This window comes from Gobius niger, assembly GCF_951799975.1.
Source record: "Gobius niger genome assembly, chromosome: 21".
Taxonomy (NCBI): domain Eukaryota; kingdom Metazoa; phylum Chordata; class Actinopteri; order Gobiiformes; family Gobiidae; genus Gobius; species Gobius niger.
In genome coordinates this window covers 9,073,252-9,098,693 of record NC_136872.1, presented here as the reverse complement: position 1 = coordinate 9,098,693, position 25,442 = coordinate 9,073,252, and the positions used below count along the sequence as shown (strand labels likewise).

The 25,442-nt window shown below is 44.8% G+C and overlaps 2 protein-coding genes across 4 annotated transcripts in view; one reads left to right on the top strand and one right to left on the bottom strand.

Annotated features, from left to right (window-relative positions):
- svep1 (sushi, von Willebrand factor type A, EGF and pentraxin domain containing 1) overlaps positions 1-19,486 on the top strand; it is a 39,999-nt gene extending 20,513 nt beyond the window's left edge. The window contains exons 7-49 of one of the 3 annotated variants that reach the window (XM_079579735.1): positions 393-587; positions 1,380-1,498; positions 1,939-2,068; positions 2,482-2,589; positions 4,158-4,289; positions 4,378-4,569; positions 4,639-4,760; positions 4,837-4,942; positions 5,021-5,212; positions 5,301-5,534; positions 5,614-5,775; positions 5,862-6,023; positions 6,266-6,427; positions 6,576-6,664; positions 6,748-6,844; positions 7,030-7,143; positions 7,233-7,346; positions 7,426-7,627; positions 7,765-7,922; positions 8,050-8,248; positions 8,324-8,499; positions 8,572-8,696; positions 8,806-8,935; positions 9,015-9,185; positions 9,255-9,428; positions 9,502-9,621; positions 9,714-9,890; positions 10,065-10,149; positions 10,242-10,433; positions 10,498-10,665; positions 10,957-11,629; positions 11,700-14,395; positions 14,459-14,693; positions 14,767-14,922; positions 15,518-15,581; positions 15,821-15,994; positions 16,061-16,237; positions 16,518-16,700; positions 17,694-17,864; positions 18,380-18,475; positions 18,567-18,662; positions 18,753-18,846; positions 19,214-19,486. In XM_079579735.1, the coding sequence (XP_079435861.1) occupies positions 393-587; positions 1,380-1,498; positions 1,939-2,068; positions 2,482-2,589; positions 4,158-4,289; positions 4,378-4,569; positions 4,639-4,760; positions 4,837-4,942; positions 5,021-5,212; positions 5,301-5,534; positions 5,614-5,775; positions 5,862-6,023; positions 6,266-6,427; positions 6,576-6,664; positions 6,748-6,844; positions 7,030-7,143; positions 7,233-7,346; positions 7,426-7,627; positions 7,765-7,922; positions 8,050-8,248; positions 8,324-8,499; positions 8,572-8,696; positions 8,806-8,935; positions 9,015-9,185; positions 9,255-9,428; positions 9,502-9,621; positions 9,714-9,890; positions 10,065-10,149; positions 10,242-10,433; positions 10,498-10,665; positions 10,957-11,629; positions 11,700-14,395; positions 14,459-14,693; positions 14,767-14,922; positions 15,518-15,581; positions 15,821-15,994; positions 16,061-16,237; positions 16,518-16,700; positions 17,694-17,864; positions 18,380-18,475; positions 18,567-18,662; positions 18,753-18,846; positions 19,214-19,244 (9,353 nt within the window). In that variant the 3' untranslated portion in view covers positions 19,245-19,486. The remainder of the gene's footprint in view (positions 1-392; positions 588-1,379; positions 1,499-1,938; positions 2,069-2,481; positions 2,590-4,157; positions 4,290-4,377; positions 4,570-4,638; positions 4,761-4,836; positions 4,943-5,020; positions 5,213-5,300; positions 5,535-5,613; positions 5,776-5,861; positions 6,024-6,265; positions 6,428-6,575; positions 6,665-6,747; positions 6,845-7,029; positions 7,144-7,232; positions 7,347-7,425; positions 7,628-7,764; positions 7,923-8,049; positions 8,249-8,323; positions 8,500-8,571; positions 8,697-8,805; positions 8,936-9,014; positions 9,186-9,254; positions 9,429-9,501; positions 9,622-9,713; positions 9,891-10,064; positions 10,150-10,241; positions 10,434-10,497; positions 10,666-10,956; positions 11,630-11,699; positions 14,396-14,458; positions 14,694-14,766; positions 14,923-15,517; positions 15,582-15,820; positions 15,995-16,060; positions 16,238-16,517; positions 16,701-17,693; positions 17,865-18,379; positions 18,476-18,566; positions 18,663-18,752; positions 18,847-19,213) is intronic. The other 2 variants (XM_079579736.1, XM_079579737.1) reach the window with 2 other exon arrangements.
- A 714-nt stretch (positions 19,487-20,200) lies between these two features.
- On the bottom strand, positions 20,201-25,106 carry LOC306980977 (uncharacterized protein). The gene is made up of 11 exons (XM_079580523.1): positions 24,927-25,106; positions 24,726-24,830; positions 24,318-24,377; positions 22,654-22,719; positions 22,519-22,577; positions 21,970-22,021; positions 21,782-21,823; positions 20,886-20,990; positions 20,737-20,796; positions 20,572-20,637; positions 20,201-20,488 (listed from the first exon to the last, which is right to left on the bottom strand). Exons 1-11 carry the CDS (start codon positions 24,948-24,950, stop codon positions 20,426-20,428), a joined length of 702 nt encoding a protein of 233 aa, XP_079436649.1. The 5' UTR covers positions 24,951-25,106; the 3' UTR covers positions 20,201-20,425.
- Between the last annotated feature and the right edge of the window lie 336 nt (positions 25,107-25,442).

Sequence of the window (25,442 nt, the reverse complement as noted above, 5' to 3'; positions counted from 1 at the left end):
CTTTTTTTTTAAAGCTAAGATGATGTGTGCCCATGAATGAATGGTGGTGATCACAGTGTCAGTCTACCCCAGGGGAAACTGAAGCTACAATGAAGAACACATTTCTGACACTATGTGAAGCGCTTTGGTGACTTGTGTCATGTGAAAAGCGCTTGACAAATAAACTTCCATTCCATTCCTAGATACATTCAACAAACTTGTTCTGATCCTGTCCTCTCTCCCCCACACTTTTGTAAGCTTAGTTTTTGCACTGCTGCCTTGGTCACTGTTGTACATAAAGGACGTCCTCTCTGCTGATGTTTAGTCGTAAAAAAAGTAGTAGTAAATTTCTAAGTAATATCACAAGAGATATCAAGGTCTAATGAAGTGTCTTCTGTTTTTTGTCATCTTAGAGGTGCGTTGTCCCCCCATTACAAACCTGAAGAACATCTTGCTCTCGCCGCCCGCATGTGGAAAGCGGGCCGTGCTGCCGGGCGCCGTCTGTCTGCTCACCTGCCGTCCAGGATTCAGCCTCAAAGGAAACAGGAGAGCGGTGTGTCTGAGTTCGGGCAACTGGAGCGCCAATGTCCATAAAGCCCACTGCATAGGTACAACTACAGCTGCATAATCGTAATAGGTTAGGTGTACTGTGGGTTCAGAAAGGATTCATAGCCCTCAATTTATTCCTATTTTAAAGTACAGATACAGAAAATGATCAAATGATGGCCTTTCTGAACCCACGTTTGGTTGGTTGTGGTTTCTATTAGCGCTTCCTTTAGCTTTTACTGCTTTGAGAAACAGGTTGACTCTAATAACTCAAAGCGCACACTGTGGGATTTCACCACTCTTCACTCTGCCTGGTCCCTGGAGCCTCATATAACGACACGCAGCGCTCCAGATGCCTCGGCGCAGCAGCAGGTGGTGCAGCGTATCTCTGCTGTGATCAATGTCCGCGTTTCACCGAAGCTTTTCTTATTACGGGGCTGCAGCCACTGGAAAAGAGGGAGGTGGCCCACACAGTCTAACTCATAGAAGGGAAGATTTGATAAGGGAAGTTTCATGAAGCAGGAACAGTCTGAACGCTCTCATCTTGTGAGCATTTAGAAGTAAGCACATTCTCAGGTGCAGAGACTTGTTCAGTACCAGATGCTTTGAATTTTCCCAATGAAAACCATACTCTCTATACTATATTGAAAAAAGGCCTTAACATTTGAATTGGCTTCATCTTTATTTCATAGACGGCACATAGCATTGTTGAAGTAGCGATTTTTATCAAATTAAGAAATCAGCACACGCCACAGTTTTATATTTGAAAATAACGACATAATCACATAATGACTTAGGCGTGCGGTGAAGTAAATGTCTGTGAATGTTATAATTGGACTCATTTATCTGTTCAGACTCGGAGCCTCCGTGGGTCCAGTGCCCTGACGACATTGTTGCTGAGACAGATGAGCGTCGTAACACTGCTGTGGTCGGCTGGACAGTGCCGACTGCAGTTGACAACTCTAAGGATGAGGTGGGCTTCAAAGCAATGATGATATAATGATATTTGGAAAAATAGATGGTTATAGACCCTTTAATTGTTTGTAAACATTACGGGCGTAGCTAGAGGCGGGAAGCTGGAGTCATATCTATTTTCATTGTAGCTGTTGTCATAGTAATGATAAAAAAATGTCTAACTGTTGTTGGAAATATCAGATAAACCTTATTTTATCGTCTCAAATGTCATTCCTGTTGTTCTTGCACCTTAAGCCACAACAGGACCACAGTTTTTAGTTGTAGTGTTACACTTATAATCGCTAGTTTCAGTTTAATCATATTTCTCTTGATCACTTCCTGTCTCTAGCTGATGTCACTGATGATGTAAGCAGCGAAAGGCTCTATAGTATTTCCTGAAATCCCTTTAACAGAGAAAGTAATTGACTTTTTATGTTGTTTGATTGCTCCCTGATCTAGGTGTCTGTACAAGTGAAGCCTGTGTACACTCCGCCACAACTGCTTCCCGTTGGAAAAGAAACCATTACCTACATCGCCACTGACCGCTCGGGGAATCACGCAAACTGCTCCTTTACTGTCACTATTATTGGTAAGAGCTGATTTACTGCACATCAGCGCTGCACCGAATCCGTGCTGCCCCACCCTTCTGCAGCATTTTTGCCATTCTGAACTCCAATTGACACATAAGCAGCCCCTTCCCCCTGAGCAGGTGCCAAATGGGGTTACAGTAAAGAGCGAGAAACAGGGGTGTCCCATGTCAGCCACTCAATAATCACAGCAGTCGGTGGGGGGGGAAACCTCAAGCGTGGTAGCTGTGAACATTTCCATATGTTATTATGGCGGTGGAACGTTGAGGTTTTTATTGGAGACATGTGTTTAACCAGCGTCCCTGACATGCCGTTCGCTGCATCCACAAATCACAAAGTCTGTAGTTAGTAGCGATTTTCACAAAACTTCCTGAACTCACAGTAAAATGAGGCTTTGTTTCTCTCTCGTCTTTAGATAGGGAGCCCCCGGTGATCGACAGGTGTAGGTCGCCGCCCCCGGTCCTCGCCTCAGACGTGGAGACAGCCGTGACCTGGGAAGTGCCGCAGTTTTCCGACAACTCAGGTATGTGCCGTGTGTCAGGTGGCAGCCCATTATGGAGATGAGCTTGATCTTTCTGCTGCTCCTGCTTCTTTCCATTTATGATACGTCTTTTCCACGGAGACCCTGGAAAAGTCTGCTTTATGTTACGGCGTGTTTGACTCAAAGTAAAACCCAGACATTGGATATTGGTTAATTGTTTCATCCTGGTTGAGATGCAATGCCCACTGTGTTTCAGCTATCACTCTTAACAAGGTCTTTCATGGTGAAGAATATTTTATTACAATGTTATGGGCGGCTGTGTATTCATACCGCACCCACCCGCTCCTCATCCATTAAATTTCTTGCTAATGTTGCCACTGAAAAAGGGAGTGACAGACAAATGTTGGCTGTTAGGATTTTATAAGCAACTGATTAGTCTCTCTTCATCCGAGGGCCACCCTGGTACGGCGCTGCTGCTGTGTTGATGCAGACCAGTCCTGTATAAAGACGCGCACCAAGGCAATTCACTCAAATAGACTAAATATCAAGGGCCGGTCTACTTTCTCCTGGCACTCCCAGCTCTGCCCAAACAGCAGCGGTGGTGACAGACAACAAACCAGACTCCTTCGGCTCCAGACCATAACTCGACCCATGTAATTCACTGGCTCTGGCGCCCCACTGGCACACAGAAAACACTACTCATATATTTTTAAGCATTCTGACACATGTTCAGGGCATTGTTACAGAAACCAAGTTAAACGCGAGCTCAAATGTTCACATATCAATCTCAGGTCCTGACATGTAGGTCCTCCACCTGTCTGGATGTGCGTCCCTGTTAAACACACTCGTGCACACACTTGTCCCACACACATTCTGTAATAACAGAGTCCTGTGGCTGCTCTGGGCCACAGCACGTCAGCCCAACGCTCTTCGACGTCAGTGTTTTGTTTTTCCAGGCCCACACCCTGATGCCAGGGCTATATATAGACCAGTCCTGATGCACATAAACACTGTATAGTAGACACCAGACTCCTTAGGCCAGACGTTTGTCAGACCCTCTGGAATGATGCTGCTACTGTTACTATGTGTTAAAGTGGGAATCGGAACCAAATGAAACATCAGTTCAGTCAAGATCAGTCAACTTTCCCACTTTCACCTTTTATGCAGAAACTTCCCACCATCTGCATCCAACATTCATGTGTGAGTCACATTCGTACAATATACAATACTCTATAGTGTATATTACGTCTGTGCCCGTGCTCTTTTATGCTTATTTAAATGCTCTCTATTCTGGCAAAGTAAAGGGTAGACACAGACTGTTTTTTTTTTCTTTTCCCAAATATCCAGACTTACCTGGGTGTAAGTACCTGTTGTTTAACATAACGTGGATGGTTTACTGAGATGACTCACAGTCAGGATTGTGCTACAAGACTGCCCTCTGTAGGATCCTTCTTCACTTTGACACAAGTCCTCATGATGTGGCTCAACTGAAACATGTTGATGTTTTATTAACAGTTGAACATAGACTTTTCATTGTTACTAAACAGCATGTACATGTTTTGAACACAGAATATTAAATATGAAGAGTTATATATTTTTTCTTTCTACAGCTGGTCGTTTAACGGTGAAGAGTTCCCATCCTCCCGGCTCCTTATTTCCTGTTGGAGAAACTCTGGTTCAGTATACTGCCTCTGATGCTGCAGGAAACAGTCGCACTTGCAACCTCACTGTAACTGTGCAAGGTCTGTGCATTAAACCCTTTAGTGTATTACTGATTTGACATGAAAGTTCAGTTAAAGAGGCTTGTTATAAATATGAATATTCGTTTAGGGACGACGTGTGACCAGCCGTACGTGCCAGTGAATGGGGAGTTTGTGTGTTCTGAAGAAGAGAAGGGGGTGAACTGTACTCTTCACTGTAAAGATGGCTACAGCCTCACTCAGGCTGCAGTGCACTCGTACTTTTGTGCCAACAATGGAGTCTGGGAGCCACCCTCCTCCTCTGACAGGCCAGACTGCTCAGGTAACGATGGCTTTTATCATTCAAAACAAACTATGTTTTCTGGCTCTGAAAGACTCTGTTTGACTGCAGTGAACCGTGTTGCAAACAATGGATTTAAGCCGTTCGAGATGTTGTTCAAAGCAACTCGCTGTGATGACCTGGACCTGGTCAGGTTATTTGCCGGGGAGTTCAACACTAAACTGGAAAGCTTGGTAGGACCTGTCTCCTGTTAGCTTAGGATCCAGCACTCCAATCCTTATCCATTAACCTGCTGCTTTTCCTCTGTAGCTCCCAAACATCTGCAGCAGTGATGACGTCACCTGTAAGCTGGAAGTGATGTCACAGGGAAACTGTCTGGAGTACAATTATGACTATGAGAATGGCTTTTCAATTGGTTAGTATTCACCCTCTGAAGAAATGCAATCTTGTCCTATAGTGAATTTATCTTCTAACATAACTCTGTCTCTCGAAGCTCCAGGAGGGTGGGGCCCACAGGGAACCCAAGATTATTCCTACTTTGAGTCAGGCTTTGCTCCAGGCACCAGACAGCTCCCAAACCAAGGTCAAAGCAGTAGTGTACCGACCCGCCATCGAACCAAGAGGCACCGGAGGATCAGGGGGCCCACACGAGACCAGAAGATTCAGATATTCTTTAACATCACAGGTAAAGTATGCATGATGTTCTTATCAATGCACATGGATGCTTAATGCTCAAATATATTTTTTATACTAATCTAAGCCAATTTTCCCAGCAAGCATTCCTTTGCCTCTGTCAAGGAATGATTCCACGGAGGTGGCCAATCAAAAAAGGCTGCTGCGCACTCTGGAACAACTCACCAATCGGCTGAAGCGAACTCTGGCCAAGCAGCAACTGTCCAGCTTCCATTTGTCGTCTCAGATGATTGTAGCTGACCCTAAATCCCTGGAGAGCAGGAGAGCTTCTCTTTTCTGTCGGCCTGGTTCAGTTCTCAGAGGCAGAATGTGTGGTTAGTATTTATTATTTATTTTTAGGTTTTCATAGGGCTATACTCTACTTGACTAATGTCCGTCATTGATCTGTTTCAGTCCAGTGTCCAGTGGGTACCTACTTCTCCCTTGAATACAACGAATGTGAGAGTTGCTGGCTGGGATCGTACCAAGACGAAGAAGGCCAGCTGGAGTGCAAGTCCTGCCCTGAAGAAACGTCTACAGCTTATCTCCATTCTCGCAACAAGAATGAATGCAAAGGTACGAGCACTGGACAACCTGTAACTGTTTCTGTAACACAGTAATAGTCACATGCTACAATGCTTTGTCCGGTTTTGTTCCTTCAGGACAGTGTAAACCTGGTAGTCACTCCTTAAACGGACTGGAGATTTGTGAATCATGTCCGCTGGGACACTTCCAGCCCGGCTATGGTGCCAGAGAGTGTCTCGTCTGCCCTGACAAGACCTCCACTGTGACCAGGGGATCAGTGGACCAGATTGAATGCGGAGGTGATTCAAGAACTAGGACATTTTCGACAGCGAGACATGCAGAATTACATTGTACCTCTGTAAAAACGTTACTAACCACCTTAAGAGGAAAAAATAACACCAGACCTATTAAAAAATGCAGACAGTGAGCTCATGTATTATATTTTCCAACCAACAAAGACACTCTTGAGTGATGACCTGTCATTCATCTACGTTGCGTTCCTACTTTCTTTAACTCTTTTTGTGCCTTTTCCCCTGAACAGTTCCTTGTTCACCTGGTCATTTCTCCCGGACTGGCTTAGTCCCCTGTTATCCGTGCCCGAGAGATTACTATCAGCCTGACCATGGACGCTCATACTGCCTGTCCTGCCCCTTTTACGGCACTACCACCAACACTGGAACTACTACCATCCAGCATTGCTCTAGTAAGTTTAGTCTACAAAGAGTCTCTATCTGTCGGGCTTTTAATGATAGGTTCATAAATAATACAATATAAAAGCAATGGATCTTCTTTCTGTTTGTCAGCGTGCCCCTTCTTCTATTGTATGTATTTTATTTGGGTGTCATTGTCAGGCTTTAGCTCAAGTTTTCTTCCAAAGGAGGAGAGTGTGACGGCTGCTCCGGTAGTGGAGGTGGTGGAGGATTACCAAGCCAGCAGTCAGGTACACTTCTATTTAGATACATGAGGCTATGCAGTTTGTCGTCGTGCTGCATAATTACTGTACTCCGTTTGATGTTTCTGCAGGTTTTCCATGAATGCTTCCTGAATCCCTGCCAGAATAAAGGGACATGTGAAGAAATCGGAGCCGGATACGTCTGCACCTGTATGCCAGGGTTCACAGGTGGGCAGTCTAACTTTGAAGCAACATGTCATTTTATAATCCGCCATAAATCGAACTGAAAATGAGTGTGAATATCAGGTGTGAGTGGAAGCATTATTTCTCGTTGGTGACTAGCAGCACTGTTGTGTTACAAGTGGCGTTGCGCTGAAAACCATTGCCTTGTGTCTTTGATATTTGTCTCTCAGGCGCTAAATGTGAGGTGGACATTGATGAATGTGACTCCGCTCCCTGTCAAAATGGAGCACTGTGTAAAGATGGACTGGGAGACTTTCAGTGCCAGTGCCAGGCTGGGTTTTTAGGTAAGCTATTTGCACGTCAATAAGCTGAGTAGTATAGGCTCTAAATTGCTCTAACAATTGGAGCATGTGAAAAACCCTTTGTGTTTTAGGATCTTTATGTGAAGCTGAAGTGAACGAGTGTTCGTCCTCTCCCTGTCTAAACGATGGAATCTGTGTGGATGAGGTCAACAGATTCTCTTGTAGCTGTGTTGGTGGCTTCACAGGTTTGTCAATGGGATTTTACTATGTCTGACTAACTTCTTATGTAAAGAATATAATCATACCTTATCAATTTTCAAACAGGGTCTCGTTGTGAACTGGAAATCGATGAATGCCTCTCAAACCCTTGTCTGAATGAAGGTGTCTGTGAAGACCTGACTGGAGGCTACACATGCAGTTGTGCTGTGGGCTTTTCAGGAGATCTCTGTGAGATCAACATTGATGAATGTAACAGCACCCCATGTCTCAATGGAGGCTCTTGCCTTGACGCAGTTAATAACTTTAGGTGATTTTATAATTGCTTTTTTTACTCTTTGTTAATTGGAGTTTAATGTAGGCTGCTTTAAAGCAGTCATAAATGTAATATTATGGATAAAATAACGGGTTAAGGCTGACATGGTGACATCTGTGTGCTTTCCTCAGGTGTCAGTGTGTGGAGGGCTACATGGGGAGACTCTGTGAAGTGGATGTGAATGAGTGTGACCCAAACCCCTGTTTAAATGGGGCCAACTGCTTTGACGGCCTGGGCTCCTTCACCTGCCGCTGTCTCCCTGGGTTCAACGGAACCAGGTGTGAGACAGGTACTATATGTAGGACAGTCCGATGAGGTGGAGAGTGTGTATAGCAGTGCAGCTTTGTTTGATAATTAGGTCTATAGACAAAGATTGAACGCAGCATATCATATATTTACTGTTAACGTGTTTTCAGAGATGTCATCTGCCTTCAACCTTGACTTTGAGGTTTCTGGCATCCATGGGTATGTGATGATGGACGGTGTCATGCCATCGCTGACGGAGATCACATGCACTTTTTGGATGAAATCATCAGACACGACCAACTACGGCACTCCCGTCTCGTACGCTGTGGAAGGCAGTGACAATGCATTTCTGCTCATAGACTACAATGGGTCAGTGTTTTTGTTAGATGGAATCACTCCACATATGAAATACTTAAAGCAAGCATGTATTTTCCTCCGGTTCAGGTGGGTCCTGTATGTGAATGGAAAGGAGCGGATCACTGACTGCCCTGCTGTGAACACTGGGCAGTGGTACCACATCGGTGTGTCATGGAGGAGCTGGGACGGGGACTGGAGAATCTACATCAATGGAAAACCTTCAGATGGAGGCAAAGGCCTCTCTGTGGGGACCACTATCCCAGGTTTAGTGTCATTTTCAACCTGGATATGTTTGCAGTTTCTTTGGATTAGGTATTTACATGTGAACACTGTAGGTGGCGGGGCGCTGGTGTTAGGCCAGGACCAGGACCAACGGGGGGACGGCTTTAACCCTGTGGAGTCTTTTGTTGGATCCATTAGTCAGCTCAACATCTGGGACAGAGTTTTAACACCACAGCAGGTTCCTCTTTTACTTAACTTTTTACATTGTGCTCATACTCTACATCTGTATGATCTAACGCTAACAAACTAAGTATATTGAAAATACTGTTATGTACATGTTTTTTTAGATTAAGGTCCTGTCCAGCAGCTGCCCAGCCTCCCTTATTACTCACAGAGGGAATGTACTGGCCTGGCCAGACTTCCTAAACGGCGTGATGGGGCGTGTCAAAGTGAACCAGAACAGCATTTTCTGTGCTGGTAAAACAGTTTTGTTTATTCTGAGCTGAATATAGATCAGCTCCATATCACTGTTACTATAACATTTCACTTTTTTCAGATTGTCCCAAGTTGGAGAATGCTATGCCTCACCTTCATGTTTCCACTGTGGAGTTAAGTCCTGGGGCTCAGGTTCAGCTGTCGTGTGATCCCGGCTTCTACCTGGTGGGGGAGCCAGTGCTGCAGTGCCAAAACAAAGGCGAGTGGAGCCATCCTGTGCCCACATGTCAACGTAAGTCTGTGTTTTTATGAGTGCAACATGGGAAAGGGAAACCCTTCACATTGTTCTGTGTATAAATAGGTGTTTCTTGTGGACCTCCCCGCCCTCTGGAGAATGGGCTGTTCCAGGGGACAGACTTCCATGCTGGCAGCTCTGTCATGTATCAATGTAATATTGGATTTTACCTTTTGGGCGATGCAAAGGTGCACTGCACAAACAGTGGCAAATGGGGAGGAAATCCGCCTGCGTGTCTTGGTACCTGTTAAAAATAATGTTTATGACATTTGGTTATAAAGGTTTGGTTATATTTAAGTTTATTGTTTCAAAGATGTGGATGAGTGTGCTCTGGGCTCTGACTGTGATGAGCATTCCCGATGTCAAAACACAGATGGCTCCTACACCTGCACCTGTATCCATCCATACAGTGGGGATGGCAAGAACTGTACCGGCAAGTAACTAAATCATTTGTTAAAGAAAATGTGTAAATCAATTCAAGTTAGAAGTCATTTAGTAAATTAGTGTTTGTTTCTTTTTAATTAGAGCCAGTTAAATGTAAAGACCCAGGTGCTCCAGAAAATGGCCACAGAGATGGCAGTAACTTCCTGATGGGCAGTGAGATCCTGTTTGGCTGTGATCGTGGATATGAGCTGATGGGGGCCGCTCGCCTTGAGTGTCTGGAAACTGGAGACTGGGATGACACTCTCCCGTACTGCAGAGGTAGTTACGTTACTGCAGCAATCTTTCATTTCAGTTCAAGTTGGTAATTTCACCACTAGAGGGAACTGTTGTCCTCTTTGAATCTCCTTCATTAGTACATGTTTTATTTTGTCAATAAACCTTCCTTCATTCATCTTCAATGTAATTGACCAAAATCTGTTTTTGTGCCTGTAGCTCTTTCCTGCCCAACACCAACTGTACCAGAAAACTCCGTTATGATGGGGAATAACTTCACCTATGGAAGCAAGGTGACTTTCAGGTATTAGTGTCTCACATTTCTAAAATGTAATGAAAAATTAAATCATTTTAATATTGAAAATTAAATGCTCCAATTTTTGCATTTTTATTTAGTTGTAAAGAGGGCCATTTCCCTCAGATTCCCTACGAGTTCAAGTGTCTTGCGACCCAAACTTGGAGTGGGACTCCACCCATTTGTCACCCGATCATGTGTGGTGGGCCGCCAACTGTTTCAAATGCAGACTATACCCTGAGCTCCAACACGTTCATGTCCACAGTCACATACCGCTGTTTGGAGGGCTACAGGTATGAAAGAGCCGCCAGTGTGTTGCTGTTGTGCGTTACTCTTAAGTGTAATGTTCTTGCAAAGACCACAGGGCTCATTGGAGATGGTTTGTGAAGCGTCGGGAGAATGGCGCCGACCCGTCCCTCGCTGTGTGAGCATCATGTGTGGCGAACCGCCTGCTTTAACAGACGCTGAGACAATTGGAGAAAACTTTGAACAGGGCAACAAGGTGTTCTATGTCTGCAAGGAAGGGTAAATACTGCCTTCATTACAAAATGTCTATGTAAATTTAATGTTCACATTAGTTACTACTGGATACTTTAAAGTAAATAAAATGTTTGAATGCAAACAAACGGAGGTCTCAAAAGTAATATATTTCGTGATCATCAAGCATCTTGGTGCAAATGTCTGAATATATTTTTTTGTATGAATATACTTACAAATGCCACTGACGACACAACCACTACATTTAAGGGTTTTGAGGAGAGATGTAAATATAGTAGTGAAATCAAATTAAATATATGCCATGTTTATTTGTTGTAGATACACCCTGATTGGTGCTGAGAGCAGAGAGTGTCTCGCCTCTGGACAGTGGAGTGACACTTCTGCTCAGTGTGTGCCCCGCTCCTGTGGACCCCCTCCTGCCATAGAGCACGCAGAGCCGTACGAGAGCCATCAGCTCTTTGGAGACACCGCCAACTACTACTGCACTGATGGATACACCGCCAGCAACAACTCCAAAATGATCTGTAACGCTCAGGGGGTGTGGGCGCCCCCCGATGGAATGGATGACCCTCGGTGCATAGCAAATTTCTGCTTACGGCCTCCTGCCCTGCCGCACGCTATTTTAGATTCATCCAACAAACCCAAATACAGCAGCAACAGTGAAGTGAGCTACAAATGTGCGGAGGGCTTTGTGCTGAGCGCCGCTGCTACGCTGAGATGCCTGATGGGCGGCGAGTGGGAGCCCTCACCATATGACGTCAGCTGTGTGCCCGTGAGGTGCTCCAAGCCCGAGAGCATCGATCGAGGCTACGTGATTGGTTATAATTACAGTTTTGGAGCTGTGGTCGCCTACAGCTGTGATAAGGGTTTTATGATTCGAGGGGAGAAGAGGAGGACATGTAAAGCAAATGGAGAGTGGGGAGGACTTTTACCCACATGTGTGCCCGTGTCCTGCTCCACACCTCCCCTGTTAAAGAATGGGTACATACAGGTAGGCTGCTTTACATAAACAAATGTGTAAACATATTCAAATTATAAGGGTCCATTTCATGTCTTTCCAGGCCAGAGGGAGATTTACCTTCAACAACAAAGTGACCTACGCCTGTAATGCGGGCTACAGAATGGTGGGGCGGCCGGACCGGGTCTGCCAAGCTAACCATCAGTGGTCTAACAATGACCCTCCCACGTGTGTCCTTTTGACCTGCGACCCTCCTCCTGACATAGTCCATGGACACTACAAAGGATCGGAGTTCCAAGTGGGGCGTAAAGTGGAGTATGTCTGTGACGAGGGCTACGAGCTGATCGGGGATGCCATCTGGACCTGCCTGAAGTACGGCCGGTGGGATAAAACTAAGAGGCCCCGGTGCTCACCAGTGCAGTGCCCTGAGCCGCCGCTGGAGGAGAACCACCTGGTGTTGACTGGGCTGGACCCAGAGACTGGGACAGTGCAGTTGTCCTGTGAGGAAGGCTACAGTCTGGAGGGGGCTCACATTCTACGCTGCACCCCTTCTCAAGAGTGGAACGACACGTTCCCAGTGTGTAAAAAGGTCTTCTGTGGCCATCCTCCTGCAGTGTCCTTTGGTGGGCCGTCTTCACCTTTGAGACGCTTTCCTTTTGGATCAGTGGTGGACTATTTGTGCATGGATGGCTTTACATTAAAGAGAGAGAAGTCTGTCTCCTGTCAGGCCAGTGGGCAGTGGAGCATCCCGTACCCCGAGTGTGTTCCTATGGAGTGTCCTCAGCCTGCAGAGATCCCCAATGGCATTGTGGACGTGCAGGGTCTGATGTACCTCAGTAAGGCTCTATACAGCTGTAAGAGCGGATTTCATTTGGTGGGAAACTCTACGGTACTCTGTGGAGATAAAGGACTGTGGATAGGAGGAGTCCCTTCCTGTCGGCCAGTTGAATGCACAGCCCCTAAACAGATTGCAAATGGAAGATTAGCGTTTACAAAACTACAGTTTGGTCACAGTGCCACCTATTCCTGTCGTCGAGGTTACCGCCTGCAAGGCCCAGAGACTCTGAAATGCTTGACTTCGGGGGAGTGGGATGAAGCGCCCCCTAGCTGCATGCAAATATCCTGCTCTTCTCCCCAAGCCATTGAAAACGGTTTTGTGGAAGGCCAGGAGCACACGTTTGGGGTCACTATCTTCTACAGCTGTTTCCCTGGGTTTCAGTTGGTCGGACAGGACCACCTGACGTGTGAGGAGTCTGGGTGGTCCAGCTCAGTGCCTGTTTGTGTGCCATCTGACTGCGGTCTCCCTCCTCACATCGACTTTGGGGAATATGTGCGAGTGACTGAAACAGACACGTTCTCTTCCCCCACAGACTTGAGCTTCCTCCAGGGGACTGTGATAGAGTACCGCTGCCTGAAGGGTTACGACCTCACCAGCAGCACTCGACTGGTGTGTGAGGAGAACGGTGGCTGGAATGGCACTGCTCCACTGTGCGTCCCGGCAGAGTGTGAGAGCCCCTCCAGCCCAGAGCACGGTGGGGTGAACGTGACTGACACCTCTGTGGGCAGCATGGCCTGGTACTTCTGTGAGGAGGGCTATGAGCTGGAGGGAGAGTCCATGCGGCACTGTGTTTCTGGGCCGCTCTGGACCAGTGATGCCCCGATATGTCGGCCAGTGTCCTGCCCAGACCCTGGACCGGTTAGAAATGGCACAGTCCGTGGATCAGGGTTTGTGTTTCCTCAGGCTCTGCATTATGAGTGTCATCCCGGCTTTCTGCTCAAAGGTGCAGCCACAGTCACCTGTCGAGCCGATCGAAAGTGGGACAAGCCAAAGCCTTATTGTGAACCAGTCTCTTGTGGCCCTCCAAACATTCCTGTGGATGTATCCTATAGAGGAGATGAATTCACTTACAGTCGTGAGGTCCAGCTGAAGTGTCCCACTGGCTTCATGTTAAAGGGTGAATCAGTCAGTGTTTGTCAGGAGGATGGCACCTGGAGTCATGGAGTGCCCGCATGTGTCCCTGCTCTGTGTGAGCCCCCTCCTGCTGTGGACCATGGCCGTCTGCTGGGCTCTGACCTCACCTTCAACAGTAAAGTGAGATATGAGTGTGACGAAGGATACACACTGATAGGAGCTTCGACTCGCCTCTGCCAGTCCAACGGACTCTGGGATCAACCCGCTCCTCGCTGTGACATCATCAGCTGTGACCCTCCTGAGGACATCAGTCATGGCTTTGTCAACGGTTCCAGTTTCAACTACCATGATGTTGTAGAGTATGTCTGTTTTGAAGGCTATGAAGTGGTGGGTGATCCCATCCTACACTGCTCTGCTCAGGGATTTTGGTTGGGGAGCGTGCCTCGGTGCCAACCCTGCCTCTGCAATCTACCGATCCTTAAATATGGAGTTGTTCTGGGCCGTGACCGTGCTTGTGGAGCCCGTGTCCACTTTCAGTGTGACGAAGGCTATAAGCTGCTGGGCCCCTCTCAGGCTGTGTGTGAGAGAGGAGGAGTCTGGAGCCCCGGGGTGCCTCTGTGTAGCCGTGGCAGGTGCAGCCTCGCCCCTCCCGCAGTTCCCAACGCTGTCCTTCAGGGCAGAAGTGGCTCCTTTCCAGACACTGTCATCTTCAAGTGTCGCCCTGGGTACCACATGAAGGGCTACCCCCAGATATCGTGTGGAAGAGAGGGCAGATGGGGAGAGTCCAGACTCAGCTGTGAGCCAGTGAGCTGTGAGAAACCTCCAGACGTGGAACATGCTCACACTGTGGGAGACAATTACACATTTTCAAGCCAAGTCACGTACAGGTAAATAACAACATAACATAAGTGAAACTTTGTCTGCCTCGTGTAAATGGTATTCTTCTTTAGCTGCAAAGATGGATATGAGCTGGCATCACAGACCTCCTCTATAACCTGCTTGAGTGATGGCACCTGGTCCAAACACAGTGTTCGGTGTAGCCCCTCCCCTTGTCCTCTCCCTGGTAACGACACTGTTCCTAATTTGATTGTTACTGGGAAGATGCTCACTCCTGTTGGAGCCACAGCTTCATTGTCGTGCTCTACCGGTTTCTACCTGCAGGGATCAGCGCGAACAGAGTGTCAGGTGGGAACGCTAACTTTTTGAAGTTTTTGTTTTTCACTGTAGAAATGATGGCATGTGTGTTTATTTTTTATAGCTGGGTGGAATCTGGACTCCAAGCATCACTTCTGTATCTTGTGAACCTGTGGTATGTCCCAAACCATCTCCACTTGTCCACGGAGTGACTGAGGGAGACAGCTTCAACTATGGAGAATTTGTCAAGTATTCTTGTCTTCCTGGATTTGAAATAAAGGTATTTCTTCCTGGCAACTTCTGAAATAGATTAATAATAGAGGTTCAAAAATATTTGAAGAATAATTTTATTCTTTGTACTTCATTTTCAATATGATTACATTGATGACTTATATTTACTAGTGATAAAACAAAGCTGTTCTTGGTGCTACACAGCACTGGCCAGTGACAGACATAAAAAATGAAGCATTTATGTTACAGCGACCTCATTTATTCATATAATTTTTCATTTTTCTAAGGACACCCATTCTTTACATTCACGGTTATTGCAGTAAAAAAGAATTCTGTTTCACAGCAGACTTTGAAACTGGCCTTAAGTGCAGGGATCAGATTACAGAGTCACGTGATTTCTCCTCAGCACTGGATCGAACAGACGCTCCGTTAAGAGCTGAGTCACTGCGGGTTACTGATACATTCAGGCCCTGCCTTTTCCTGTGCACGTCTGCAGCATTACATCACACACTGTGTCCACAGCCAAAGCTTTTAACCATCACAAAGTGGCTCATTCAGTATCTATAGAACATATACTTATTCAGTATCTGATAAAATAGTATTCTGATCATTGTAATATGTAAAGACACATGTTGTCTTAACAGGGTGATGCCATCCAGACCTGTAGAGGAGACCAAACCTGGAGTGGCACCCAGCCACTGTGTGTTGGTAGGTTTGTTTACATGCTTTACTTCAGACACACCATTTTCTTATTCTCTATATTGACCTCACATTTCATGAACATAGAGGTCTAGATCTATGGGTAGATCAGCAACTTCAGGAACACTCCTTCAGAACAATGTATAGAATGTTGTAGCCTGAGCAAACCAGGTCTAACTCTTGTTTAAACCTGCTGGACTGGATCATGGTTAAAATATAGATTGTGTTTATTTTGTGCTCTCCTGCAGCACAAAAATGTGGACCTCCTCCCACTGTGACAAACGCCTATGTCCACACAACCGGAGAGACATTTCTACACAATGCCACTTATCATTGCAATTCCGGCCTACAACTTGTAGGTTCAAAAACTCTGACCTGCCTCGCTAATGGTACTTGGAGCCAGTCTGCGCCCACATGTGAAGGTATTCAGTTTGAGAACAAACTTAACCATAAACACTTTTTATGGCTAATTCATTTCTTTGTGTCAGCTGCCAAAGGCTGCCTCAGTCCCAAACAGATTCCCCACGGCAAAGTGCAAGAACACAACTTGAACGCGGGCCGTGCTGTGGAGTTTCAGTGTGATAAAGGCTACTCCCTGATGGGGGAAACACTGGTGGTCTGTATGGGAGGAAACACATGGAGCTCCAGTTTTCCCACCTGTCAACGTGAGAACGTTTTACTGTATCTATGAGCATGGTTGACACATACTGTGGTCTCTGTCTATTGCTGCAATCGTTTGCTGTAACTGTTCCCTTTAAAACAAGGGAGGAGTTTATGGTTTACTTCTCATTTCCTTTTGAGTTTGAATCACATATTCCCACTCATTGTTATCCAAAAAAGGATGTGTCATTTACAGTAGGCCTATGTGATTTGGAAAACTTGTATCAGGCCTCTCTCTCCTGTCTGTGCTGGCTGCATTCATATTTGATCCATTATTTACCACAGCTAAACCTTGCCAGGCTCCCCCAGGCTGGAGGCAGCCCATTACAAACAATGGTTCTAGGCAGGAGTTTTATGTTGGCCAGTCGGTGCGGGTCTCCTGTCCTAAAGGTCAACAGGTCAAAGGCAGTGGCACTGTCACCTGTAGACCAGACCAGAGCTGGAGCCCCATCAGCTCTGCCTGTGAGAGTAAGTACTGTGTGGATAAATGTTTATAAATGTTTTACTTGGGATATTCACCTAATTCCGGAAGTTTGTGTGGGTGCCGCCATGAATTGTGCCCGCCCCTTCACCCCTATTAGTTTAGATAAGACTGGAGAAGTCAAGATATAATCAATTACTATACGAACATATAGTTACAATTTCCTTTGGGACATTAATAAAGTTGAACCTTGAACCTTGAACCTTGAACACAAAGCTGTTTACAGGCCGTGCAGAGAAAGTGCAGTGTTGACCTATTTGTGCAAATGAACATTTTACACAAATCAAATCTACTAAACATCAGATTTTAGCGCCGAACATTTCCCTTTGTTCTCTGCCTAATGAACGGACTTCACACTCTACCGAAATGGTGAATACTACAGAAGTGCCGCTCCGTGGCAAAAAGAAGCAAAAGTGGGCGGGACGGAATAAGGTGAATAGCCTTTGCAGTCGGGACACTTTGCAGAGCATTTGTGTAGCACAGGGCTGCGTGAAGCGGATGTCTTGTCTGGCATGTTTCCAGTATTTCTGCAAGCACAGAAGCTCATTTCAATTACTCTCCTTTGTCTGTCTTTTTATCCTAACAAACCAGGTGCTTTCAAACATGGTGTCATGTATTCTAGCCTAATTATGGGCAGCTCTTGGGCTACTATGGCAACCTTTGTCACACGCTCCTCTGATGTTTCTTTCACTCGCTTGTGCTACGTAATTATTCAAACATAATAAGAGTAACCTATGTTGCCATGACTCATGGTTTGCATCTCTGAGCCCTTTTTTTCTTTGCATGTTCAACATAGACTAGCGGGCCTCACTCTGAGAAATTGTCTCAGTTAATACTAAAAAAAACATGGCTCCTGCTCTCAAATGGTGAAGTGGATGGAGTTTCTATAATATTATACATGATCAATTCCAGTATCAACAAACATTTCCTGTACTGAAACACAGAAGTAACCTCAGTACTCCATCTGGGCTGTTGTGCAGGGGTGTCCTGTGGCCCCCCTCTCCATGTGGCCAATGGGGTGGTGCGGGGGGCAGTCTTCCAGTTCGGGGATGTGGCAGTGTATTCGTGCTTTGGGGGCTACACCATGGAGGGCATCGGCCGGAGCAGGTGTCTGGAGAACGGCACCTGGACGCCCCCTCCAACATGCAGAGGTAGAGAGAGACCCCTGGCTCCATCAATGGACTTCGTCTTCCTGGGCAAGGCTTGCGTTTCCTGCCCGTCTCCTCTAATCCTCTGCTACTGTCTGCTTGCTTCGTTGCAAGATATTCTAAACACATTTGCCTGGTTGTGCTGTTGTCTTTTGAATCAAATTAAAGAAAATATATGTTTGTCATTTTAACCTCTAATGTAAATGCAAATTAACTTTTCTGTGGATGACTGTAGTCAAAATGCTGCAAGTGTGTTTTAAAGGGAAGCTGGTTCCCTTTAAATGACTACAGTATCTATTGACAAACTTATCCTGCCTTGCCTTATCAGCTCACGCTGTTACTCTCAACACTTCGTCTCAATAACTCTAGTCCCGAAAGCTTTCTGACGTTCAGACCGTGTTCTGGGAAATGAAATTTAACCCGTGGCTTTCTTTGTTCCTCTCGATGGTGAAATCATTGTCTATTTATGGAAAAGTAACCTGTTGTCAGTCAAGCTGAAGTGTCTGTTTTCTCCTCAGCGGTGTGTTGGTTGCAGTGCCAGAATGGAGGGTTTTGTCAGAGACCCAACACCTGCTCGTGTCCTGAGGGGTGGATGGGGCGACTCTGTGAGGAGCGTAAGTATTTAAACATAGTCCTGATCTCTAACTTACAGCATTAGTTACTGAACATGATTCCTCATTTCACTTTCTATTTACTTTGTCTAAGCCATTTGCATCCTGCCCTGCCTAAATGGAGGCCGCTGTGTGGCCCCCTACCAGTGCGAGTGTCCCTTGGGTTGGACAGGCACGCGGTGTCACACTGGTAAGAGCCTCAGTACAGAGGAAACTCAAAGTGCCAGGGTTCCCTGCACGTCATCACCCCCCAACTGATATGTTCCATGTCCTCTTTCAGCGGTGTGCTCATCCCCATGTTTGAACGGAGGCAGGTGCATCAGGCCAAACAGGTGCCACTGCAGCCCAGGGTGGAGCGGACATGACTGCTCCAGGTAATTACACAACAGGGAAAAGGACCAGCAAATAAATTGTTTAAAAAAAAGAACATGGATAAGATACCGCTGCTCTGTCCCTGTGCATGAGGAGGAGTCAGGGGGACTTTTGCAGTTCCGGCTAAGTGCACATAACTGGCAGCAGTGGGAGTCAACATAGACATTAACCTTTCTCAGCAAGACACTTAGTTTTAGTTTCTATTTTGGACTGGAATAGACACTCATTTCTCATAGTTGATGAAAATTACATCTTGCAGGGAGTTGTACAACTAAAGAATAGCATTCTCACGTAACTTAAAGGAACAGAAACCAATACCAGGCTTTCTGAAAACCCGAATTCACCTTTATTCCTCTTTTTCTTTTGCAGAAAAAGAAAATCAGGATACTATCACTTCTAAAGTATCCTCTCCGCTCTCTGTGAAGTCTTTCTAGGACATTTTGTACAATACTTACACACCTGTTCATTCACCTCTGCTAAAGTAAAGCAAAAACTCTTGTAAAATAAAGCTGTATTTTTTCATAGAAACCCAACAGTATTAAAACATATGCTGCTACATAATGTATTTGTATGATGTGTAAAAATTATGTTGCCAGTTGTTGTACATGTGTAAACTATTTTCACATTTTTATTAAAGCATAATGTACATGAAGTTCAAAGGTTTTTTTAGAGGATTATATTCTATTAATTATGTTGACAGGGAGGCATTCTGAGATGCAAATCTCATATTTGGACTTAAGCCAACAGCCAGTGCTTAATTTGTAAATTAGTTTAATGGTTTTGTATAGCCCAACATCACAACAGAAGTCGCCTCACAGCTGCACCAAACAATAAAACAGAGCAATAAATATGACAATTAAAAGTCAGGTGAATCCAGGCAAATACAATGTTCAATAGGATACCGATGAGCGGCGTGGCCGTCCCCAGTCCTTAGACTCTCCAGCACGAAATTAGTATTTTCAGAAACACTTTTGGTCTGATGTGATGGAACAGGCCAAAAGACATTTGTCGGAACTCTCTCATTAAACCATTATATCAGATCAAATCTTTGCCGGATCCTCCTAAATATTTCCCGGCTCCTTTACCCTGATCAAATTAAGCACTGCCAACAGCTGTATCATCCTGTGGTCGGGGGGGCCGACAGCACAGACTGGTTGCCTCGCTTCAGTCAGTCTACCCCAGGGCAGCTGTGGCTACAATAGTAGCTCACCACCACCAAGTATGGAGTGAATGAATAGTGCAATGTAAAGCGTCTTTGAGGGTCCAAAACAGCGCTTTATAAAGCCGATGTATAATTATTATTATTATTAATTGATAATACACATCCAAGGGAAATGAGATTTAGACAGACATCTGTACATTTTGCAGAAACTATTTCTGCCTTTATTGAATCAAATCAGAAATGACAATGACACAATTTAGAAACTTAAAAACTGAGATATGGAATATTCTCTACTGAAGCAGCTTTGTGACAGTCGTCGACATCCTACTACTCTATAGACATTAAATCATGTGGCGTGATTGAAGAACAAAAGTCTGTGTGTAATAAATAGTGAGATTTAAAAAAACAACAACATAATTTTACTTATGTTGTGCCACTTTTGCCCTTAGGGTATCTTCATTTGCCCCAGAGAAATCATCCACCTGAAGGGCAAAAAAGTACAAAACATTTATAACCAAGTTCCAACTGAGTATGAATTGTGTGCAATGTAAAACCAAATGTTTACCTTGTTTCCATTTTTGTAGAAATGAAACGTTGGCATACATTTAATGTCACAAAATTCACTGACATCCTGAGAGACAAAGATCATCTTAGTTTAGCACATGACACAAATCTATCCACAAACTCAGAGGCGACTTTATAAAGGCTACGGTCCACCAGTGACACTTACCGCAGCATCATCAACATCCACCTTCAGAAAGAGAACATCTTTGAATTCTTCTGCCATTTTCTGAAAACACATGACCCCAAATGACCAAAGGTTCACAAGAAATGTCAAATAAGTAGCAGTTCCAATAACTAAACTATTAGACTACTTACTGCAAATTTGGGAGCCATTGCTTTGCAGGGACCACACCATTCTGCTGTGAAGTCCACCACCACCAACCTGTTTCCAGCTGCGCTCAACTCTTTTTTAAACTCATCCTACACAAAATAAAGGAAAATGACCAATTATGAACCAACAGAGGCACACTGTTATAACACGAGCATGACCGGTGAGTTATTTATTTGCTGATATACACTCACACACAATACTATATTTATAATTCAAAGTTCACAATCCTGGACAGATGATGTCCCGCATCCTGACTCTGCGCTTTTGTTTAATGCTCTGTTGTGCCGATGTGGTCCATCTATGTGCCCCGATACTAGAAAATCATCACCTGAATATACTGGACCAAATGAATCCTGCTCTCATCATCATCATCAGCGGCTCTTTAGCTTCGGCCTGCACAGCCTGAGAAGAGCCGCTATAGCACCACTACATACACCTGCCACACGCTCATAGCCTATTCCGCTTGGTGTTCGTGATGCCTTTACTAGCACCTAAATCCTGCGCTGCGCGTGGTTTCGTGCGCCCTTCCTTAGTGCTGTTCTTTCCTAAGGTCCTCACTCTCTATGGAAGGTGCGCGCATGGCGACGGCACATAAATATGCGCAGCTAGGTTTATTGGTTAGCTGAACAAAAGCTGATTCTGTTCGGCTTTCGCACGAGCGCTACATGGTCATCCCCGAACATTGCAGTATTCGTAGACCAACAGAAGCACCACCTGTAGATGCCAATTCAACTTTAAAACAATGCACATCGACAGCCGATCACGAGGGGCGCGCGCACCGTCTCGGATTTGAGCATCACGGGCTTCACATCAATCTGGAAATAACATATTAAAATACACAACTATGGAGCTTCTTTTTTTTTGAAGACAATGAACTTACCAGGTTCGACACCTCTTTGACCATGTTGACAGCACGGTGACGCTACAGTGGGGAGACTGGAAGATCTGATTTGTGGAGATGATGTGAAGGACAGGATGCAGGAGACCCCTTTTTATACCGACGCACCGGGCCACTGTGTCCCCCCTCTGTTCCGGTGGTGTGTGAAAATAAAAGCCCAACATGTAAACCACACTGGTTTTGCCAGCGGAAACCAAAACCGGGTCAAATCTGGCTTCACAACTGTGAATTTATAAGTGAAAAGCGCATGCTCTTATTGTGCAAGGACAAAAAGAATTTGTAAGGTGACTAGACACATTTAATATTGGTAAATAAAGACCTGAATGTGGGGATATGAAAGTGTTAACTAATCCATTTCTACCATAAGGTAGTAGAAGTCTCCCAGCAGCAGCTACAGTATGCCCTGCACTAAAAGCACAGTAAGTGTTGGCTATATGGACTGCTCGAGTAGCGACATGCATAAATGATAGTACAGACATGACTGCCAGAATCACTTTAAAATGGTATTTATTTTGAAATGTAGGTCTACCATCTTAGTACGTTTGTTGCAAGAGGTTTACAATAAAAAAAAATGCATTAGCAAACAATAGGAGCTTTGTCCATGTTTAGTATTGATGGATGCGTGGATGGACGTCTTTGCTTTGCACAGGTGACAGATCATTTCGCCATATAATGCCTGAATTTACAAAGCCCAAATTGATCATCCAGGAATGCATTACTTGAGCTTGTCTAAATTTTCTTTGAGCTTTTGCTCACTCGCGCCAGAAAACTCCAAAATCTGAAAAAGAACAAACATTTGAGATTTTCTAAAGAATCAGTTTGTAAATCTGAACAATGATGAAACGAGACGGTACCTTTTCCCCATTTTTGTAGAACTGGAACGTTGGCATGGCTTGAATTCCACATCTGGAACTTAGCTCCTGGTGAGACAGAGGAAAACTAGAATGAGGATTTGTAACAAGCTACTCTAAGTGATCCCATTTTTCCGGTTCGGCAACATTGCATTCACATCATGCGCCACAATGTGCGCCATCCACAACAGCAGCAGGAAGCTACCCGCACCATGTAAACACAAACAGGTGAACAAGAGACCACAAATGTTTGAAGCAGAAGATGCAGCAACAGTTTAGCATTATGATAGAAGTTTACAAAAAGATCATGAACCGACAAACATCTGACAGACCCGAAATCCTCATAAAATGTCCCTTTGTTTAAAAATCCAATATCTACAGGGCCAGCCCAGTCTCTGAAGAGCACAGGTCCCAGACCATTGATGCACTCGCCCTCTTCTGTTTTCATCTACAGGGAGCGGTCAGGTCTTATTCCTCACAAAGCAAAGCAGCACCAGAGGTCGAGGCGTTCAATGGTTGTGGGGAAAAAAGAAGTTCTACACTGTAAACTTAGTTCCATTATGCTCTAAATGCCAAAAAAAGACTTTCATGAAAGAAGCAGTTTAGCAAATAAATGCAAGTCTCATAATGTTTATTTGGCTACATCTCTTATGTATGCTGATAAATGCTTGTTACACACAAGATTATTGAGATTTCTACATCCCACTGAATGGTCTATAGTGCGGAGGGGAGTGAGGGGTGTGGGTGACGGGGGAAACTCAGGTGAGGGGAGGAGGGTTCACTACTCCATCTACTCACGAAAAAAAAAAAGATCACCATTTACTGCAGCCTTAAAAGAAAAGAATATCTGCCATCATTCTTAGAGCAGTGAGATTTTGTTCATTGCCGACACAATTATATATGAACCCTGTAATTGTATACCAATGAGAAATGAGAGTTTGATCAAATCCCAGGTAGTTCAACTCGCAGGTTGAGATCTCCAAGAGGGCGGGGACCTTTTCAGTGTGTCTCAAACTTTTCCTAGTGATTTTCTAGGATTTTTTTTTTCTTCAAAACCTACTTAAAAAGCATAAAAACCTCCTGGAGTCTGGTCAAGTGAATGCAGGGTTTCTTTAATGGCGATCCGATGCACCGTCAATCATCAATAATCAGTGGGAAAACACAGCTTTTCATTTGAATGACAAGTTCAAAGGCGTTTATGTTTGGAGTAAATGTTGATGTTTGGGACGTGGCTGTGGCTTAACCCTATCCTAAGGTGAGAGGGGTCAGGACTGACTCGATGTCATAACGGGTGAGAATTATTTCCATCATAAAGAAGTGTGTTGTTGCGCTTGTGTCAGTCAACCCCAGGAGAAACTGTGGACTCATAATGTAGCTTGCCCCCACTGTGCGTGGAGTGAATAAAGAACAAATCCCCTACACTGTGTGAAGCGCTTTGGGAGACTAGTGTCATGTGAAAAGCGCCATTCAAATCTGCCTCCATTCCAACTTATCTTCCATACGGTTGACTTTTCACTGGAGTAAAACCTATCAATACTAATCAATACTTGCCACAGGCTTTATCCCATTAAGTCAAAGTTAGTCATAGTTTTGTTTTTTTAAAGAAAAGAAACACTGTTATATGCACCATGTGGTAGAAAGGTTGGGGGAAAAGAATTGAAACTTACATCAACCTCATCAACATCCACCTTCAGGAAAACGACATCCGTGTACTCCCCTGACAATCTCTAAAAAAAAAAAAGAAAAAAGTTAATGCATGACTTGTGAATTCTATCTCAAGTAGCAATAAGTCAGGTATAACTAACCAGCAGCTTTTAAGCCTCTTTAAGTAGCTTACTTACGAAATTCATTTTCTTACTTATTGACTTGCTGCACTAAAACTACTTGGTTTGAGCGGCAACAAACATGAACGTTTGTGGATTGACCCACAATTCTAAATAACCAATTCAGAAGTAAATATATATTGATCTATCTACCCATACATTTCCTAAAATATTCCCTCAAACATTGCCAATCGAAAGTATTTGACATGAGTCGGTTTTTCCCCCCGGCCCGGCCACATGGTTCACTCTTACGTCAAAGATGGGACCGATCATTTTGCAGGGGCCACACCATGTCGCGGTAAAATCCACTACCACCAACTTGCTCCCTGCTGCCTTTAGCTCCTCGTCGAACTCACTCTGTAAAGGTGAAAAAAGATAGAATTCCATTGGCTGTGAAACAAAACAAACCCACAAAGCGAAACTCGACGCTTCAAAGTATCCAAAACCGCTTACCACTGACGTAACGTACTTCACCATCTTGCTTTTTCGCCTGTTCGACTCCAACTAGAGACAATCGCGATGGTACTGAAACAAACTTCAGCACAAGTGGCGGAAGACTTGCGGAAGATCACGCCCTAAATGCTCCGCCTCCCTCACATCATGGGACGTGTAACGGTCCGATCTGCGGGCCGACCTGATCTGACCGGAGTCATGCTAATCTCTGTTAGCCTGACAAATTTGTTTTATTTTTGCTCTGTAGACAGACTTCTGTGTTGGCTCAGGCTGTAGCCTTGATTCGTAATCCATACAAGGTTAACAAAACATTGGTTAAGCAGGTAACAGAAGCCGGCGCATTTATTTAGTTAGTAGAGCGAAGCGTATAAACACAAGACATTAATCAACTTTTTTTTTTCTTTTTCTTTTTTTTACTAAATTCTAACGTTATGCAAATATGTTACGGCACGGTAAAATGTACATACAATGTGTAAATAACAAAATCGATAGAAAGGTAATGAAGTTTGTGCAACC